The sequence below is a fragment of the Schistocerca piceifrons genome, chromosome 2, assembly GCF_021461385.2.
Source record: "Schistocerca piceifrons isolate TAMUIC-IGC-003096 chromosome 2, iqSchPice1.1, whole genome shotgun sequence".
In the NCBI taxonomy this organism is placed as follows: Eukaryota; Metazoa; Arthropoda; class Insecta; order Orthoptera; family Acrididae; genus Schistocerca; species Schistocerca piceifrons.
In genome coordinates, this window is record NC_060139.1 from 119,810,983 (window position 1) to 119,833,179 (window position 22,197).

The 22,197-nt window shown below is 40.3% G+C and overlaps 1 protein-coding gene across 2 annotated transcripts in view; it reads right to left on the bottom strand.

Moving 5' to 3' along the window:
• Positions 1–22,197, bottom strand: part of LOC124777960 (regulatory-associated protein of mTOR) — a 325,695-nt gene that overhangs the window by 155,580 nt on the left and 147,918 nt on the right. For both annotated transcript variants that reach the window (XM_047253519.1, XM_047253520.1), the window contains 2 exons: positions 17,976–18,170; positions 17,662–17,736 (listed from right to left, as the gene is read on the bottom strand). In XM_047253519.1, coding sequence (XP_047109475.1) covers positions 17,662–17,736; positions 17,976–18,170 — 270 coding nt within the window. The remainder of the gene's footprint in view (positions 1–17,661; positions 17,737–17,975; positions 18,171–22,197) is intronic.

Consider the following 22,197-nt stretch of genomic DNA (forward strand, 5'->3'; position numbering starts at 1 on the left):
TGCGGCCTAGAATCGAGTGCAAAGCAAGCGGAAGCTCTGAAAAATCATGGTAGGTGCCGCCACAACTAACTTCTGCCGTCGAATATATGTAGCGGTACACAGGCATGCTTTGTAGGCACAAAGATAAATACTGGCGCCAAAACCTCTGCGTCAGTTAATAAATTTTAACAAAAAAAAGGTGGAAGACAAGCTTTTTTTATTCGCCCCGAGTTTCTACCACTGTATTTTCATACATTATCCAATGAAGTAAATACAAATTCCGTATTGTTCATCTTCGAATGTAGCAGAATTTCAATGTACTACGAAAATCCGACTGGCAAGACTGTTTGGGATGTTTGTCAATATGGCCAACTCTACGTTCTGAATTTTTTGCTACCTGTGAGAAGAGATGGTTGCTAATAGGAACTTTTATGAATTGTGAATCACATGCAGTATTCTCTTCACCATAAGAATAATACGAATACAAACATTTTGCCATGTATTCTTTCGTGTTTGCTGCTATCTCATTTAAATCCTGTCTGCCTAATAAACTACGAAACTAGAGTGAGACAACAGCAAATGCGTAAGAATATAGGTATCGTGTCATGCTTATATTAGTATTATTCTTACGCTAATAGTGGTACAGTCAGAAATGAAGCACGGCAACTGACTAGAATTTTAAATTTAAGATGACTCTAATTTCTGTGCAGAATTTGATGCACTAAAGAAGCGGCCGCAAAGATTTTCAAACGCAGAAAAATTTCTGCATAACTCTCGTTCAGAACATGTTCTATCATACGCAGTCTAGTATTTGGTTCTTGTTGATCATTATCAAAGAAAGCAGCAGTGTAAGTAACAATAAATAGCAGTCTCTTGCCATTGTTTCACTAATGAGATGATTCCTCTCTTTTTTTTTTTTTTAAATTGTAAGCGGCGGCAGCGCGCACAAAAGCAAGCCATGCCGCGAGCGGCGACAGGCCGTAAATACGCACTATCAGAATGCGACAAACAATGCATGACACAGTACAGTAATGCATTTTCAGCTTAGAGTGACGTAAACACCTATTTAAAAAAAAAAAGATACTCATCAGATCAAAGCAAAATAAGCAATCGATTCAAACCAGACGAAGCACGTGAAAAAGGAAGGGTACCCGTAATAATACGGACGGAGTGCCTGACGCATAGCAATGGCTACCTGGTAAAGCTTTAAAACTGCTAAGCTTACGACTCGAACCAAACTACTGTGGTTGTATAGTCATTCATTCCACCTAAATTGTGTCTCATATTACAATGGACCAACTTTGTTTCGATTTGGAGGTGCGGCCTAAAACTTTTCTCTCCCCTTGAATTTCGAGTCTCAAATTTCAGGTGCGGCTTAGATTCGGGAAATTTTTTTTTCCTTTATTTCGAGTCTCATTTTTCAGGTGCGGCTTAGATTCGAGTGCGGCTTAGATTCGATTAAATACAGTAATTACATTCATTTGAGTTTTGGATACACAGGTGCTAAAAAATATGTACTGAAATTAAGAGAGTGTGTAGTTTTTGACAACATGGTAAAGATGGTGAATAACCATATTTGAACATACACATGTAAAAGAGCCAAAGTTACCAACCAAACATACAGACATGCTATACAAAGTGTTAAACCAAATGTTTTGATGGAATTGTTAGCCATGGATTTTTATGGACCATTGCCAAAGACGAAAAGAAGTTTTGCCTCTATTTTTGTAGTGTTGGAGGTGTTTTCTAAATTTATAAAGCTTTATCTTTTGCTAAAGAAATCTGGCAAAGCAAGCTTGACTAAACTAGAACATGACTACTTTGTGAAATTTGGGACACCTAAAGCCATACTTTCTGAGAACATATCATAATCCACATGTAAAATATGGAAGGACGGTCTTGCCAACCAGGGTTTAACAGTTATGTACACTTCAACTTATCATCTGATGTGAAATCCTGTGGAACGTTACAAGAGGGAAATTGCCAGGCTATGCAGCACATACTGCAGTAACAACCATAGATCATGGGGAGATGATGTGGAGGACATAAAGCTTGTAATAAACAGTGTTGTCCATGGTGTAAAAGGGTTTAGTCCTGATAAAACTATGAAAGGTGAGAGATCTTTAAATTTGGTAGATGAGAAAATACACTGACAGAAAAAAAAATGCAACACTGAAACATAATTAATGTGCAGTATGAAAATTTGGAAATATATTTGTCTATGTAATATATTTAAGTGACAACATTACAAGACCACAGGTTAATGTAAGCACAAAACAAGCCATTGCAAATGCAAAATGTTGATAGAGTAATAACTGGTGTTAACTGCCTGAATGTTGACTGCTGCAAGAATGCAAATGTACATACACTGTGTTTTACAGGTGATGGATATCAGTTTGTACAATTGAGTTCCATGTATGTTGCACTTGGTTGGTCAATACAGGGATGGTTAAAGCTGTTTGTGGATGATGCTGGAGTTATCGTCTGATGATGTCCCATATGTGCCCGGCTCGAGACAGATCTGGTGATCGAGCAGGCTAAGGCAACATGTCAACACACTGTTGAGCATATTGGGTTACAACAGCAGTGTGTGGGTGTTTGTCACCCTGTTGGAAAACACCCACTGGAATGCTGTTAATGAATGGCAGCATAACAGGTTGAATCACTAGACTGATGTACAAATTTGCAGTCAGTGCGCATGAGATAACACAGAGTGCTCCTGCTGTCATATGAAATTGCACCCCAGACCATATCTCCAATTGTAAGTCCAGTGTGTCTAGCATGTAGACAGGTTGGTTGCAGCCCCTCTGGTGACTTCCTCCTAACTAACACAAGGCCATCACTGGCACTGAGGCAGAAACAACTTTTATTGGACAACATAACAGACCTCCACCCTGCCCTCCAATGAGTCTCACTTGACACCACTGAAGTCACAAATGGCAGTGGTTTGGGGTCAGCACATACACACTACAGGGCAACTGGCTCGGAGCTGTCCTGGAAGTAACTGATTTGTAACTGTTCATTGTATCACTGTGATGCCAACTGCTACTGAAAAAGCTGCAGCAGATGCAGTACGATGGACCAGAGCCACACACTGAACACAATCATCTTTACCCTCATTAGTGCCACATGGCTGTCCAGAGCCCAGTCTTCTTGCAACCATACATTCTTGTGATGGCTATTGCCAGCAATCATATACAGCAGCTTCTTTCCTGCCACTTTCTGCAATATTGGAGAAGGACCATATAGCTTCTCAGAGGCCTATTAAATGTCCTCATTCAAACTCAATGAGTCGTTGATAATGGTTTCTTTGCTACCTTAAAGATAATCTTGACTAACATCAACTCATGTTCAACATCAAAAGTTTTTTTTTATATGTGAAAAGATCCATTTGAAGAAGCCAGTATACGTCTGCCAAATGCATTCTATCTGGTTTATGCAAAGTCAACTAACTAATATGCTCTCAAGAATGTGGTAGATTTGAAGCCACACAAAGCAAGAATGGCACCAGCAAAAACTTGAATGTAATGAGTGAAATGAATTTTTTCTGTGTGAGGCTTGAGTGTAGAGTATATAATTTTGTTTTTGAAATACAGATATTAATTTTTTTCTTAAGTTTGCAAGGCCATTCAAGGTGGAGGATATTTCATGGAATGATGAGTGTTAATTTATTAGAAATTCATGTTTTTTTCTAAATTTGTCTACAACATGCAACTGAAGAAACAACACTGTGAAATGCAGCAATAGAAAAGAGTTACATCTTGTTGTAAATAGAATTATAAATTGTAAGATTCTGCAGTTTTCAACTGATTGCACAGGTTAGTAATAAGGAACAGGTTGAAAGACTAATTGTATCATAAAACAAAGTAACAAGCTTAAATCCCACAACACTTGTAGCTAAAGGTAAGACTGTATAGAAACAAACTTTTTATTCAAACAATTGAGAGAAAAAAAGTTACATGCAAGGGCTAAAAACAGAGCCACTAAGTGATTTACAGGGTTCTATGTAAAACATCAACTGCATTATATTCTGTTGTATGCCACTACAGTTGAAATTTCTTCTTTCACACAATGTGTCACATTATTTGTGTTGTTGGAGGAATAACTTAGGAATTTATAAGAGACAGAGAGGTCATTCTTGAGTTGGTTTATGGCAATGACAATACGTATTTAATTTTGTATTTGTTCAAAGGATGACTGCAGTGTTTTATGTCGAGTTGGATTAGGTGAGCGCAAGCGATACACAATAAACATACTTCATTTGAGTTGGAGACATTTTATCATAAACAACATCACATGATAAAATGGGGGAACATATGAAGATAACACTATGACACCATATAATACTTTTTCCTTTTTTTTCCTGAGCTGCTTTCTCCTGGTTTTTTACTTTATTTTTCTTGATACATTAAGAGATTTATTTCAAGATGAGTTTTGTAATTTTGTTTCTTTGTATAGTTATGCTTCTGTCTGCGTCATTCAGCTTTCTTGAATGTAATTGCTACATTTATTTCTTCTGATGCTGTGCATCTGCACTTTGTTTCAATTCATGTTCCATGAACAGAATAAAGTGATCTCATAATTTTGTATGAAGCTTTAATTCATCATGCTCAGTGTAATGCCGAGCACTATGTCCCGAGGGTAAGGTAAAAGGTGGGGGTGCATAGTTTGGGTGGGTTGAGAAGTTCTCAGGCCACCTTTTACCTTTTTCCTAAGACCAACAAACCCAATCTTCCTGGTTAACCTATAGTTGCTGCCTTCAAAGCACCCACCAAACATATATCTGCATTGGTTAATCAATACCTCCAACCCGTAATACAAAGACTCTTCTCCTACACCAAAGATACCAACCATTTCCTGTTGCCTTAGCACTACTTGTGTCACCCTGTCAGCACGGGCTGAGGGGGAATTGCTACTACAGAGAGACACTAGTTGTGTTGTTGCTTATTTTCAAAATGTTAATGATGACAGTTAATGTATGGAGACCAGTTACAGTACATAGTAGAATATTCACAACAATGCACCAGAGTTTGGTGCAGCCCTGAAAAGCTGTCTAATGCCCGAAACAGACAACAGTGAAACTATTTGGTTATATACTAACTGTATACAGAGAAGACAGAGTAATGGGAAACTGAAGCAATTTTTCGCATTAGACAAAAACTAAAATCCACCGAGATAGCAATTAAAGCTGAATGTGATACTGTTTGGGCAATACTCAGTATCAAGGGATGGCAAAAGCATTCAGATGGGTCTTTCTATCAACTGTCAGACTTCTCACCACCAAATGTAAGCAAAAACATCAAGAGAACCCTTAATTGGCTAATACTTATATTCTCCAATCACATTGTTACTGTGGAAGGGGACTTAACTCATTAAGCAATCAACTCGGTTAAGTCCAGTTTTGTAAGAGCTGCGTGACAATTTTTGTGCACACTGCTGCCTTTGTTGCCCAAATGAAGTAAGAATACTTACTTATTTTAAATTCTAATTAAAGTGTTTCTTTTCCTGTCATGATTTTGTGGCATAATTACAGAGTGTGTATTTTTTCACGCTTCATGTTGAACAAGCGGGGGAGAGAGCAACACAGCTGAGCATACTTCACTGAAAATAGACCACAGCTAACAGGCAGAGTGACAATGTTCACCAACAGCCAGTGACTATAAGAAGATACTGCCATTCAGTTCATTTTCCCTCTACTGATTATTATTTTAATTTATGTAAAAAAAAAAAAAAAAAAAGAAAACTATGAAAAATCATGCATCATTCTCTTAGTTTGCGTTTGTCCACACTTGTATATACTTGTATGAGCTTAGAAGAGCATTCAGAAGCTTTTACAACCAATTATGCTACACTTTATATTTGAATCCAAGACAGGATACTTTGGAAAGAGAAGTGGTATCTACAGAAAAGGTAAAGATAATATGATCTCTGATATTTCTATGCTTCATCAAAGTAAAGTTACAACAGAATTAATTAATATTTATGATAAGAAAGATACTGTAACAAATCTGGTCTTGAAAAGGATACTACTGTCGAAACTGCTCATATTGGAGACATACTCCACAAAATAACTCTGATCTGCTTAAAATTCACTAGTCTAAATACTAAGAGCAATGCAAGTGATCCTGCCAAAGTGTTAATCACCTCTGCCTGACGCAACAGCAACACAAATACACAATATTCTGAGTCTGCTATCTTACATAATCCAAATGCAAAAACTATCTGAATATTAACTCTAAAGTATTCCTGAAACAACCTGCACACAAAGTGAAATCACACTGATAGACAAATTTATGAAAAGGGTCTATTGCTACTTACCATGAAGATGACGCATTGAGATGCAGACAGGCACAATTAAAAGACTGTTACACTTTGAAGTTTCATCCAACACCTTCTTCAGAGAAGAAAACACACACACACACACACACACACACACACACACACATATATATATATATTCACTCTTCGTACAAGCAAGCACACCTCATACACACATGACCGCTATCTCCGGCAGCTGTGGCCGGAATGCAACTGTCACACTGAACTAATGCAGCATTCCGCAGTTGGGTGGAGAAAGGGGGGAGGAATAGCAGGGTACGGATGGGGTGGGGGTGGGGGGTGGGGGGGGGGAGTGTAAAGGAGAGAAATGTCTGGCGAAGCATGCAGGGACTAGATGGCAGCAAGACCAGGTTGCCAGGCACAGCGTCATGAGACTGTGGGGGAGGGAAAGAAGGGGAGGGGGGGGGGGGATGAGGAGCAGAGAAGCGAAAATAATCAGTGGGTGCACTAGCAGAGAATGGTGCACAACGAGGGTGAGGATACGTGAATAGGAAGGGGGTGACAAGACAGAGGGGGCGGAAACTGTTGGGCAGACGGTGTGGGAACAGCAGGTTACTGTAGGTTGAGGCCAGGATAATTTTATGAGCAGAAAATGTGTTGTGTGGATAACTGTCATCACCATAGTTCATAAAAGCTGCTACATATTGTAGCAGGGTAGTCTACTTTGCTCTTGGCCATAGTTTGTCAGTGGCCATTCATACTGGGTGACAATTCGTTGGCAGTCATACCAATACAAAAAGCTGTGCAATCATTGCACAGCTGGTATATGACTTTTTTTAGATTTTTGTACTGATGTGACTACCATCCAGCTGTCCACCAAGATGACTTGGCACCACCAAACTGTAGCCAAGAGCAAAAATAACTATTACGTGTCACAACATGCTTGACTTCAACCCAAGCCATCTGGATCATTCCTTCCACCACCAGCTTTTCTTAACTGTGCAGACGGGAGTTATCCTTACAAACATTCTCTGCTCCCAAAATCACCCCGGTCTCAAGCTACAGTAATCAACTGTTCCCATCCCTTCCATTCAGTAGATTCTGACCACTCTGTAATATTGTCTGCTCCTTATTCATACGCCCTCATCCTCATTATGTACCTCTTTTTGCTAATGCACCCACTCTTCTTTTCACCTTCTCTGCTCCTCTTCTTTTCTGCTCCTTATTCCTCCCTCCACCACGGCCTTCCAATGCTAAGCCTGGCAGCCTTGTTATGCCACCATCTAGTCCCTCCATTCTCCACCAAACAGTACACTTCTCCCAGAATGAAGCTTTCATTCAATATAACAGTTGCGTCCCCACTAAAGCTGCCATAAGCAGAGGTCATATGTGCATAAAGTGTGCTTGCTTGCGTGTGCGTGTGTGTGTTTGTGTTTGTGTGTGTGTGTGTGTGTGTGTGTGTGTGTGTGTGTGTGTGCGCGTGTGTGTGTGTTTTCTTTCCTGAAAAAAAGCTTCAGCCAAAAGCTGCCTGTCTGCAACTCAGTGTGCCATCTTTACAGTGAGTAGCAATATATCCTTTAAATAATAATAATATTGGTATCAAAATCTGGACTTTTCATTGTTTGCTAGACAAATTTCAAATTAAACATATACACAGAAGAAATATTATGCATATGCATATTACCACAGACACATAAATCGGGGTATATTATGACATTGTGGCTAGTGAGATACAGAACATGTGCAAACATCCAGAATTGGACAACATAAAATAATAAATAATAAAAGAATAAAACATTATCCATACTATCCAAGAAGAAGAAGAAGAAGAAGAAGAAGAAGCTGTATCCAAGGAGGAGAAGAAGAAGATGATGATTTGATTAATTTGCAGAGATGGACACTGCTGGTGGGAATGAGGAGAGTGTTGGAGCATTAGAGCACTCCTAAAATCATCAGCAACACATCTTGCAGTGTGCGGAGGGACTTCACTGAAGCTTTGAAAATGCAAGGGTGCATGTTTGATGGCACACAACTGAGAGGACAGCCGAACCAACACACAGACTGCAGCCATGCAAAACAACTAGATAATCAACTGAATTTGTGAATGTAAGTCGTGGCCAATGCTGTTTGCGTAAAACTGAGGTGTGAAACTTATATATAGGCAGATGACTGTGAAAGTTTTATATAACCTAAAAGTGATGGAGGAAGTATTACATCATTTGTAACTTATAATCATTACAATGTATTTGGCACAGAAAGAGTTTAACTGTTTACATTGAAACATTTGGTTATGTTACTTTATACGTGTACTACACTTGCTGTCTTTTTACAAAAATAGACTGTACCAAAAACATCATGTTTTGGAGTGATCTTTAATGTGGTACCTCATTTAATTTGTAATAAGCAAGAGTACATAAGAAATTCACATAATCCGGCACATTAGTTTCACATGCACTAGAAATGAGACTGTGTCCCCCTATTTGCTTTTGTTAGACAATTAGGGTACAGCACGTGAGATCTAGTCAGCCAATCGCAACATCATATCTTCATTATATGAACACACAAATGCTGTGAAAAAAGACATTAAGCACTAAGTACGAATAAAATAGGAATGATTAATGTCCCAAAGTAATATACAAACAGTATTGTAAAAAGCAAAGTGATGCTTCCACATACTTTTAATGGTGAGAAATCCGAATTTGCATTTCCCCTGAAAGGTGCAGAATTTTAGTCACTAGACGTATTTGCAGCATTCTTCAAAAAAACTATTGTATCATAGTTACAATGGACAAATAAAGTTTTCCCCCAAACAAAAAAGTAATGTAATATTTCTTTTGAGTGAAGTGATCAACAGAACATGTACTTGGCTATGTAACCCATGAAATGATCAGACTTTCTGCTGTATTGTGGGATGGCACTTCTGACATTTCAGCACTATCTCTCCCTGTTCTGTGTGTGATCAGAACAATGTGTTGGACCTATGAAGTTCGCAGTATGGTGCACTTCGAGGTGTTGAAAATCTTCAGTACTTAGTATTTTGTATGACTTAAAGCAGCTACTAATGATTGTCATCCCAGAATGAGCTTTCCTTTGGTTTTTATTCTCATGACTTCCTTGGACTGGAATTCAATAGGTTCAAAAAAAGACTTTTTTCAAAAATCTCTGAATTCTACCACACACCCACTGTCCAATGATCCTGCTGCCCGTGCTATGATTCCTTTTCCCAAATTCCAACATGTCTATTTCAGCGATGGCTCCTGGTCCTTCTAACTGTTGGGAACTGTTAATCACCCACTGGATACACCGATCACAAGAAGAACAGTAATTCGTCATACACTTAGAGCAGCCGAAATTTGTGATAAGTCTCTCCATCTTTGGATAACATGAAGAGACACACTGTAAGCCATCAGCCAGTCACAACTGTAAGATATCACAATTTTGTTCACAATTTCTTTGTCATTTATTATTTTAATTGTAAAAAGTAAAAAATGAAACCGTGTTTAAATTTGGCGTTGGATACATTCAGTTTTCTTGTAAAGAAAAATCGTCTGTCTAGGAAGATGATGTAATTGTGATTAAACAAAACTTCTGTTAATTGTGATTTTTGATTATGATGATAATTATGAGTAGCAGAAATAAACATTTTCTGGGAAGTGTGTAAAGATTAAACTATACTGACTGAAAAGTTTATAAGAAAAACAAATACCTTGTCTTATCAGAAGCTTAAGGAAAGTTTAACTAAATTACACGTTCATATAATTACAGAAAGGGAAACAATTTAAGAGAATATATTTCTCTATCAGAATATGAATGGATCTGACTCGTACAAGAACTACAAGTTTTCAAAATATTAAAAGTTTGTTTAATTCAAAGATGGCAAAGTCTTAAAGCTTAAGAATTTAAGCATTAAATAATCAGTTTGATAGACCTTTAGAGAGAAAAAATTTAACTCTGCTGATGCTCACCAATACAAATAAACAATATTCTGAAGCTGTTATCTTACATCATCCAAATGCAAAACCATATGGATAATAACTACTCCACACACACACACACACACACACACACACACACACACACACACACACACAATCTAAGTGCAACAAACAGAACTGATTTCTTTGAGGACGTCCATATTAAAACTGGTAACAATGTCCATGAGGCAGTTCTAGCAACAATGATTACAAACAACAAAGGTCAGCTAAAACAAGTAGGAACACTGTGTGTTCAGTAATCTAGGTAAGGAAAAGTCTCGCCATATCACAAAGAGAAACTCAAAACATTTACCACTAAGCAGGTGCCTACAAAGGAACTGTGGTTTCATGTTTATGAGATTAGCTGGCCAACACTCGACAGATATGAACCTAGCAGATCAATTCATGATGGGAAGCGACTACTGCAAAATGGATGCACAGGTTGGTTATAATTAAACTTCCACTACTTCAGAGGCCCTCACGAAAAATGAGTTATCATAGGACAATGAAACTTTGTGGAAACATTTTTAAGGACATGTGGAAGAGAAATCATTGTTGCTAGAACTGCCTCATGGACATTGTTACCAGTTTTAATATGGACGTCCTCAAAGAAATCAGTTCTGTTTGTTGCACTTAGATTGTGTGTGTGTGTGTGTGTGTGTGTGTGTGTGTGTGTGTGTGTGTGTGTGTGTGTGTGTGTGTGTGTGAGTAGTTATTATCCATATGGTTTTGCATTTGGATGATGTAAGATAACAGCTTCAGAATATTGTTTATTTGTATTGGTGAGCATCAGCAGAGTTAAATTTTTTCTCTCTAAAGGTCTATCAAACTGATTATTTAATGCTTAAATTCTTAAGCTTTAAGAATTTGCCATCTTTGAATTAAACAAACTTTTAATATTTTGAAAACTTGTAGTTCTTGTACGAGTCACATCCATTCATAATCTGATAGAGAAATATATTCTCTTAAATTGTTTCCCTTTTTATAATTATATGAACATGTAATTTAATTAAACTTTCCTTAAGCTTCTGATAAGACAAGGTAATTGTTTTTCTTATAAACTTTTCAGTCAGAGAATCAGAGGCTCAGACGGTTTTGCGACCGTGTTGGCTGCAGATTCCTTGACTTGCGCCATAGGGTGGTGGGGTTTCGGGTTCCGCTGAATAGCTCAGGAGTTCACTACACTCAGCTGGCGGCTAAACGGGTAGCGGAGGCTGTGTGGCGTGGACTGGGCGGTTTTTTAGGTTAGAAGGCCTCGGGAAAGTACGGGATGGGCTGCAATCTCAAAGGGTGCATGGCAAATACAGGACGTGCTTGGATCAAGGAACAGTCGGAATTGTAGTTGTAAATTGTTGCAGTTGTGCTGGGAAAGTCCCTGAGCTTCAAGTGCTAATAGAAAGCACAGAAGCTGAAATCGTTATAGGTACAGAAAGCTGGCTAAAGCCAGTCTGCAGAAATTTTTACGAAGTCTCAGACGGTGTTCAGGAAAGATAAATTAGGCAGAATTGGTGGTGGAGTGTTTGTCTCTGTCAGTAGTGGTTTATCTTGTAGTGAAGAAGTAGATACTCCGTGCGAATTGGTATGGGTGGAGGTTATACTTAACAGTCGAATTAAGTTAATAATTGGCTCCTTCTACCAACCCCCAGACTCCGATGATATAGTTGCTGAACAGTTCAGAGAAAATTTGAGTCTCGTAACAAATAAATACCCCACTCGTACGGTTACAGTTGGTGGGGACTTCAATCTTCCCTCGATATGTTGGCGAAAATACTTGTTCAAAACCGGTGGTAGGCAGAAAACATCTTCCGAGATTGTCCTAAATGCTTTCTCTGAAAATTATTTCCAGCAGTTAGTCCACGAACCCACGCGAATTGTAAATGGTTGCGAAAACACTCTTGACCTCTTAGCCACAAACAATCCAGAGCTGATAGAGAGCATCATGACTGATACAGGGATTAGTGATCACAAGGTCGTTGGAGCTAGGCTCAATACCGTTTCTTCCAAATCCACCAGAAACAAACGCAAAATAATTTTAGTTAAAAATGCGGATAAAGTGTCACTAGAAGCCTTCCTAAGAGACAATCTCCATTCCTTCCGAACTGACTATGCAAATGTAGACGAGATGTGGCTCAAATTCAAAGATATAGTAGCAACAGCAATTGAGAGATTCATACCTCATAAATTGGTAAGAGATGGAACTGATCCCCCGTGGTACACAAAACAGGTCCGAACGCTGTTGCAGAGGCAACGGAAAAAGCATGCGAAGTTCAGAAGAACGCGAAATCCCGAAGATTGGCTAAAATTTACAGACGCGCGAAATTTGGCACGGACTTCAATGCGAGATGCCTTTAATAGGATCCACAACGAAACATTGTCTCGAAATTTGGTAGAAAATCTGAAGAAATTCTGGTCATATGTAAAGTACACAAGCGGCAAGACGCAGCCAATACCTTCGCTGTGCAATGCCGATGGTACTGTTACCGACAACTGTGCCGCTAAAGCGGAGTTATTGAACGCAGTTTTCCGAAATTCTTTCACCAGGAAAGACGAATGGAATATTCCAGAATTTGAAACATGAACAGCTGCTAGCAGGAGTTTTTTAGAAGTAGATACCTTAGGGGTTGCGAAGCAACTCAAATTGCTTGATACGGGCAAGTCTTCAGGTCCAGATTGTATACCGATTAGGTTTCTTTCAGATTACGCTGATACAATAGCTCCCTACTTAGCAATCATACACAACCGCTCGCTCACCGATAGATCTGCACCTACAGATTGGAAAATTGCGCAGGTCGCACCAGTGTTTAAGAAGGGTAGTAGGAGTAATCCATCGAACTACAGACCTATATCATTGACGTCGGTTTGCAATAGGGTTTTGGAGCATATACTGTATTCAAACATTATGAATCACCTCGAAGGGAACGATCTATTGATACGTAATCAGCATGGTTTCAGAAAACATCGTTCTTGTGCAACGCAGCTAGCTCTTTATTCGCACAAAGTAATGGCCGCTATCGACAGGGGATCTCAAGTTGATTCCGTATTTCTAGATTTCCGGAAAGCTTTTGACACCATTCCTCACAAGCGACTTCTAATCAAGCTGCGGGCCTATGGGGTATCGTCTCAGTTGTGCGACTGGATTCGTGATTTCCTGTCAGGAAGGTCGCAGTTCGTAGTAATAGACGGCAAATCATCGAGTAAAACTGAAGTGATATCAAGTGTTCCCCAGGGAAGCGTCCTGGGACCTCTGCTGTTCCTGATCTATGTAAATGACCTGGGTGACAATCTGAGCAGTTCTCTTAGGTTGTTCGCAGATGATGCTGTAATTACTGTCTAGTAAGGTCATCCGAAGACCAGTATCAGTTGCAAAGCGATTTAGAAAAGATTGCTGTATGGTGTGGCAGGTGGCAGTTGATGCTAAATAACGAAAAGTGTGAGGTGATCCACATGAGTTCCAAAAGAAATCCGTTGGAATTCAATTACTCGATAAATACTACAATTCTCAAGGCTGTCAATTCAACTAAGTACCTGGGTGTTAAAATTACGAACAACTTCAGTTGGAAAGACCACATAGATAATATGGTGGGGAAGGCGAGCCGAAGGTTGCGTTTCATTGGCAGGACACTTAGAAGATGCAACAAGTCCACTAAAGAGACAGCTTACACTACATTCGTTCGTCCTCTGTTAGAATATTGCTGCGCGGTGTGGGGTCCTTACCAGGTGGGATTGACGGAGGACATCGAAAGGGTGCAAAAAAGGGCAGCTCATTTTGTATTATCGCGTAATACGGGAGAGAGTGTGGCAGATATGATACGCGAATTGGGATGGAAGTCATTACAGCAAAGAGGGCGGCGAGATCTATTTACGAAATTTCAGTCACCAACTTTCTCTTCCGAATGCGAAAATATTTTGTTGAGCCCAACCTGCATAGGGATGAATGATCATCGAAATAAAATAAGAGAAATCAGAGCTCGAACAGAAAGGTTTAGGTGTTCGTTTTTCCCGTGCACTGTTAGGGAGTGGAATGGTAGAGAGATAGTATGATTGTGGTTCGATGAACCCTCTGCCAAGCACTTAAATGTGAATTGCAGAGTAGTCATGTAGATGTAGAAATAATGAGTAAACCATAGAAAAATACACATTTTAATGAGCACATGAGAGAGTAATATTTGTTAATTGCTTACCATGTTTATGTTCCAGGATACAAATGTTGCTCAATGTGATGACTATCTACATTTGCGACAGCCCTTTAACTACACTAGAGATTGTTTGGTGCACTTCTTCAATGGTGGACCACAGAATGTTCAGCTGTCATGACACATGTGGACTGCTCACGTGGTGCGCTGTCAGCCATGGCAACAGTAACTTCTTCAACAATCTGTGGTGCAATTGGCTATCGGCCTCTCCCAGGAGCAAATTCCCAAACTGCCAGTTAATTCAAATTTCTGAACCACCTTATATTCCTTTAATGTGTTGATACTCACCACAAGCAGCAGCACTATTGCTGTTGTTTTGATAAAATAGTTTTACAAGTAAAGTCCTGCTCACCTCTTCCTGATTCATGTCTGCAACTGTCAAGTACACTGATGCTTGTTTTCCAACCCTATGTCATCGTACCAGACTGGCACCTAACAGCAAGTCATAACATTACACACCATTAACAATGCAAATCCTACAGTGCACAGTCTGAATATCATTCCTATAAAGTTTTGTATCCACATGCTAAATAGTTTTCCATTTACACCGGCTTAAGTAGCAAAAGTTTAATTATAAACGTCCTGAAAAACAAAGTATAGGCCTATAGATAGTGAGATGCTGAATGAAACACATTTGACGGTTTAGATAGCAGTGTGTGAGTTTTTAATTACTACCGTAGCAGAATCTTGTTGAAAGCTCTCTCACAAAGCCCAAAGAAATTCTGGCCATATGAAAAGGTTATCAGAGGTGTGATTGTCAATGTCCAAACACTCATGGATACAACATGAACTGAAATTGAGGGTAACAAAGTGAGAGGGAAATACTAAGCTTTGTTTTCCAATATTTCTTTAGAAAGAAAGAATGAAAATCCCTAGCTTAATTCTCACAATTATTAGTGATGTAGATATTAGTATCAGTTGCATCGAGACACAACTGAAATTTCTAAAATTAAATAAGGGTTCAGGTCTGATGGTTTCCCTGTCAGATTCTATATGTAATTGATTGCCAATTCACCCCCATGTTAAACATAATATTCTTTAGATCCTTCAAACAAAAAACTGTCACCACCAGCTGGAAGAAAGTACAGGTCACGCAAGAAAGATAGCAGAAGATCCTCAGAACAACTGTCCTACCTCATTGGTAACCACATGTTGCAGAATCCTAGAAAATATTCCGAGTTCAGCTTAAGGAGCTACTCCAAACAAAATGACCTTGTCCACGTCAAGCAGCACGGATTTTTGAAACACTGGTGATGCAAAAACCTAATTTGCAACTTTTTCACATGAAATATTGAAAGCCGCGTATAAAAGCAATCAGGCAGATGCAGTATTTCTTGACTTCCAACAAGTGTGATTCACACCAATACCATCTGGGTATCAAATGGAATTTGTGAGCGCATTAACGACTTCTTGGAAGGGAGGACACAGCATGACAGCTTGGATGGAAGGCATAGAAAGAAGTACAAGCAATTATAGATGTTGCCACAGGAAGTTTATTAGGAAGCTCGCTGTTCATGTCTTAAATTAGTGACCTGGTAGACAATATCACTAATAAGACATTCTGCAAACAGTTATCTATAATGAGATACTATCTGAATAAAGCAGCACAAATATCCAGAAACATCTTGATATGGGCTCTAAAACTGTGCTGTACAACACTCAGCAACTTGCTTTAGATGTTCAGAAAGGAAAAATGTGTCATTCACAAAATGCAGAAACTAAGTATCCTATGACTACAACACCAATGAGTCCTAACTGGGATCAGTCAACTGATGCAAATGTTTGGGTGTAACAATTTTTGGGGTTATGATATGAAATGATACCAAAGGTTCAATCACAGATAAAACAGTTCACATACTTTAATATATCAACAAAAACAATCAATTTTACCCTTCCCTTCAATCCTTGTGCCAGGACAAGGAGTAACTGGCTCCAGAAGCTCGCAAATTTCAATATATTTATGTGTGTTTTCTCTTGTCACCACTTGGTCAGTAGATTTTTTTGTCAATCGTAAGTTCACCTACTTTAGTTCATTTGTGGGTTACAGGGTAAATATAATTAGTCTTTAAAGGGGACTGCTCACAAAACACTCATGATTGGCACCCATATCAAATATGAAAAATGAAGGATATTGAACATATACAAAGGAGGCAGTATAAATGGTCAGAGGCTGATTTGACACATGAGAGAGTGCAGGAAAAGACAGAATGCTGGCATTCCAGGCCGAACTCCCAGAGATAGTGATCATGTGTGCTTGTCTGCATGTGTGTATGAATGGTGCGTGTTTCTGTTTTGCTGATGAAGGCTATAACTGAAAGCTTTGGCTGTCTTTTAATTGTGCCCGTCTGCAATTTAATTTATCCTTGCCTACATTGTTGATATTTCTACGTGGAGCTTCCACTGTTTGATACAAGAGAATGCCATAAGAATGTTGGAAACCCTTAATGGGCAGTTACTGTAAGATATATGTTAACTATACAGCAAAAATCACTTTTCAGGAGCCAGTATCAAGTAAGAAATCTAGAAATATTCTAAAGTTCCCTCGGTATTGTTCCCAAAGGCACCACAAAGACAGTATCAGATTAAACCCAGCATGCACAGAGGCATTACCACAAAGACAAGTCACACTAAATGCAGTATGCATGGAGGAATTTAACCAGTCATTCTTTCTGTGAACAATATGTGGAAGGAAGTGAAAGAGACTGTAATATGTAGTGCAATGGAGAATCCATATGATCAGCACAGTTCAGCGCAGCACAGCACAGCTGTGAATGGAGTACGAATGCAGATGGACACACACACACACACACACACACACACACACACACACACACACACACACATCACAGAGTGTTTAGCAGGCTCTTTCAGTAACAACAGTTTACTCACCACAAGAGAATTGCTCCCATTTTTCTATTAATCTATCTCATAATGACAAATACTTTGACATACCATTTGCACTGAAGAGAGAACTGAACAAATTTGACTGTAATTTACTTTACATGGAAGCTACTAGTACTTCTGTGTTAAGTTATGGCATTTTTACTTTTTTGGGTTTTGGTGTGACTGCATGTTGCATATGTTTCTAGGGTATTAACAGTAAGGTATGTGAATACAATATGTGAGGAATGAAACATTCACAATGCAAAATCTTTACTACTATTTTTATGTTTTGTTTTATTAGAGTAATATGCAAGAGTTTTATTTTATGGCTTTATCTGAGGTGACATACTTACAGGGATAGATGTGTCCTGCAGAACAGAAAGGAAATACTTGTGACCATTGTCTCGTACCAGATCAGCTTGGCATGACTGAAACAACAATAAGTTAACAGAGACTTATTATGAATGAAATATTCTTTGATAGCAAAATAATGGAACAGATGACTCATACTGAAGAAGTAATGTTGTGTATCAATTTTGTTTTGTCTTGTTCTAAATATGATTCAAGAGTGGATCACCACTGTATTGTATCCTCTGTTATATAGCTGACAACATATTTACCAGGTGACAGACTGAAATAATACGTTTATGAAAAATACCCAACTTACGCCGTCAACAGCTAGTATTTTTGCCCATATGAACACCAAAAGTGGACGTAACTCTCGTGCTGAACTCTGAAGAAGTTTCAGTACATAAGGAAAAATTCCAACAGACAGAGCTAAGTTAACAGCCCATGGTCCAAGATCTAGAAAACGACCCAGAAGTTCCAATGCACGCAATCGATGAACTTGGCTTAACAGCACCTGTAACATATAACTGTAAATTACATTTAGAAATACATCCAACATGCAATACATGTACACACTCAAATCTTCAATATAAATACATAAAAGTACAAAAAAAACTATATCTAATCTTTGAAATGTGAATATTCCTTGATTAGGGAAGAAATAAGGGTAGGTTGGAAACAGCTGGGAAGGAGGGACACATCGCTCAATCCCCAGCTGAGATGGGTCCACTTGTGACCTTGATGGAAGACAAAAGATGCAAGGGATGGCATCAAAGAGAGCAGGAGATAAAAGATAGTACATTGGTAAGCATTATCCCAGCTTCAGAGATGCTAGGAGGACAGAGTTCTAAGTGAAGATGGACCCAGATTATACACACATGGAACACTTACAACATTCATACTCAAGTATCCAAAAAGTTTACCAGAGTCTATATAAAATTACAATGAACAAATAAGTATAAAGTACATAAAGGGATATTTATCAATATATTAAAGTAGACAAATAAAATGTATTGTGAAAAGGAAAGTTGCTAATCACCACAGAGCAGAGTTGTTGAGTAGCAGATAGGCACAACAAAAATACTGTCACAAATACAGCTCTCGGCTAGTAAGGCATTTGTCAAAATTAGACAACAAACACACAAATACACTCTCATGTAAACACAACTCACACACTTGACGGGAGTCTCAAGCAACTGAGGCCACACTGCGAGCAGCAGCACCAGTGCATGATGGGACTGATGACTGGGTGGCGGTAAGTTGCAGCTGGTGTGGGGAGGGGGAGGGATAGTAGGGTAGGTGTGGCGGACAGTGATGTGCTGTTGGGCAGCGCATAAGGATAAAAGAAGACAGGGCAGCTATGTGCCATCTGGAGGTTAGACGGAGAACAGTGGAGAGGTGGGGAGGTGGGGGGAGTTTGGAAAAGGAGAGGAGTAAAAAGACTGGGTGCGATGGTGGAATGAGGGCTGTGTAGTGATGGAATGGGAACAGAGAAGGGGCTACATGGGAGAAGACAATGACTAATGAAGGTTGAGGCCAGGAGGGTTACGGGAATGTAGGAAATATTGCAGGGAAAGTTCCCACCTACACAACTCAGAAAAGATGGTGCTAGTGGGAAGTATCCATGTGGCACAGGCTGTGAAGCAGTCACTGAAATGAAGGATGTCATATTTGGCAGCGTGCTCAGCAACAGGGTGGTCCACTTGTTTCTTGGCCACAGTTTGTCGGTGACCATTCATGCGGACAAACGGCTTGTTAATTGTCATGTCGACAAAGAATGCAGCACAGTGGTTGCAGCTTAGCTGCTTAGCTTGTAGATCACATGACTGGTTTCACAAATAGCCTGCCTTTGATGGGATAGGTGATGTTTGTGGCCGGACTGGTGGGAGGATGAACATGTCAGGTCTTGCATCTAGGTCTATTACGGGGGTATGAGCCACGAGGCAAGGAACTGGGAGCAGAGGATGTTTAGGGATGGATGAGTATATTGTGTAGGTTTGGTGGACAATGGAATACCACTGTGGGAGGGGAGGGAAGGATAGTGGGCAGGACATTTCTCATTTCAGGGCATGGCAAGAGGTAGTCGAAACCTTGGCGGAGAATGTAATTCAGTTGCTCCAGTCCTGGATGGTACTGAGTTATGACAGGAATGCTCCTCTGTGGCTGGATGGTGGGACTTTGTGTGGTGGTGGGAGACTGGAAAAATAAGACACGGGAGATTTGTTTTCATACAAAGTTGAGAGGATAATTACGGTCTGTGAAGGCTTCAGTGAGAACCTCTGTATATTTTGAGAGGGATCGCTTATCATTGCAGGTGTGACAACCATGGGTGGCTAGGCTGTATGAAAGGGACTTATTGGTACGGGATAGGTGGCAGCTGTCAAAGTGGAGGTATTGCAGGTGGTTAGCAGGTTTGATATGGATGGAGGTACTGTTATAGCCACCTTTAAGGTGGAGGTCTGTAGTAACCACAACCAACTGCGGGAACGCCATGGGCTGCGGATCGGAGCCGCCAGGCGGGGAAGCCACCGGCAGTGTAGCACGCACCACCGGGTAAACACAAGGACGAGTCGGACGACAGACCAACGACAACCAACGACAACCGACCACGACAGACTATGACCGACACACCAAGGAAGAGATAAACAACGGAGGTTTGTAGAAACCACAACACCAAACACCAACAGTAAATCCACTCGGAACCAGAGCCAGGCAAAAGTCAACAACGAGCCACGACAAGAACGCAGTACTGCCGAGATAGAAACTCAATCCAGAGCGAGTACCAGACTGGCTGGACTAGGACAGAGCGGGTCCCTATATACGAAACCGGAGAGAGCGGCTATTGGCCGCTGTCTGCACGTGGCGTAGCGGTGGTGCCCTCGCTGCGCGAGAGCCGCTGCGTGGAATAGCCGCCGCGGACGCGGAGCCGTCTATGGGCTGACCACGTCCATTTGTTCTGGCGCGTGTTCGACTTCCGCGGCATGAGGTACTAGAAGGTCAACCTCTAGGAAGGTGGCTTGTTGGGTTGAGTAGGACCAGGTGAAGTAAATGGGAGAGAAGTTATTAAGATTCTGGAGGAATGTGGATAGGATGTCCTCACCCTTGATCCAAATCACAAAGGTGTCATCAATGAATCTGAATCAGGTGAGGGGTTTAGGACTCTGGGTGTTTAGGAAGGATTCCTATAGTTGGCCCATGAAGAGGTTGGCATAGGATGGTGCCATGCAGGTATCCACAGCCGTGCCACGCAGGTGCCCATCATCGTACCATGGATTTGTTTGTAGGTAATACCTTCAGAGGAGAAGTAATTGTGGGTGAGGATATAATTGCTCATGGTGACTAGGAATGAGATTGTTGGTTTGGAATCTGTCAGGAGTTGGGAAAGACAGTGTTCAACAGCGATAACGCCATGGGCATTAGGGATGTTTGTGTAAAGGGAGGTGGCATCAATAGTGACAAGCAGGGCACCATGTGGTAAAGGAACAGTCGTTGTCCTCTTCCGTCCAGCTCCTCCTCTATTCCCATACCAGCACTACATAGCCCTCATTCCTCCATCACACCAAGTCTTTTTACTCCTCTCCTTTTCTGCTACACCTCCCCACCTCTCTGATGCCCTCCCTCAAACCTCCTGACTGCGCGTAGCTGCCCTTCCCTCTTCTCATCTTGTCCCTGCGCACTCCCCAACCATATGTCACTGTCTGACACCCCTACCCTACTATCCCTCCCCTTCCCCACCCCAGGCTCCTCCTTACCACCATCCAGTCGCCACTCCCATCATGCACTGGTGCCGCTGCTCGCAGTGTGGTCTCAGTTGCTTGTAACTGCAGGCATGTGTGAGAGAGCTGCATTTGCGTGAGTGTGTATGTGTGTGTTTGTGATCTAATTCTGAAGAAGGCCTCATTGGCCAAAAGTTACATTTGAGACAGTCTTTTTGTTGTGCCTCTCTGCAACTCAGCATCTCCACTATATGGTGGGTAGCAACTTTCCTTTTCATAATATTGTTACATTCCATCCTAGATTTGCCACTGTTTAAATAAAATGTACAGTGCACAATGCGTGCTCATGTACAAATTTCTGCATCAAAATACAATCATAGCCTTTACACAAAATTCTACTCAATGAAAGAAGAATTGGATGGATAACAGCACTAAAAGTTTGGAAACACTTGACTTGCTGACTGATGACTTATACCAGTACACAAGTAAGAGACAACCACTTTCATACCTAATGAAATGATCTTAAATTTTAAAACTCATGCTGATCTCACTAATCAACACTTAGACATGACTTTTGGTGAGGTCATTCAGCACAGTCACATACATTGGTTGGTTGGTTGGTTGGGTTAAGGGACTAAACAGCAAGATCATCAGTCCCTCAGTAGCTCATCTGGATGTTCTGATGATCAAAGTATGTAGGAGTGGTAAGACAGAGGCATTGAAGGCAATACTGCTCCAAGAGCTCAGAAGGAATTTAGGAAGAAAGGAAGAAGTGTAGAGATCAGACCGGTACCTAGATCAGAGCAGATGAGGAGTTACTCAGAG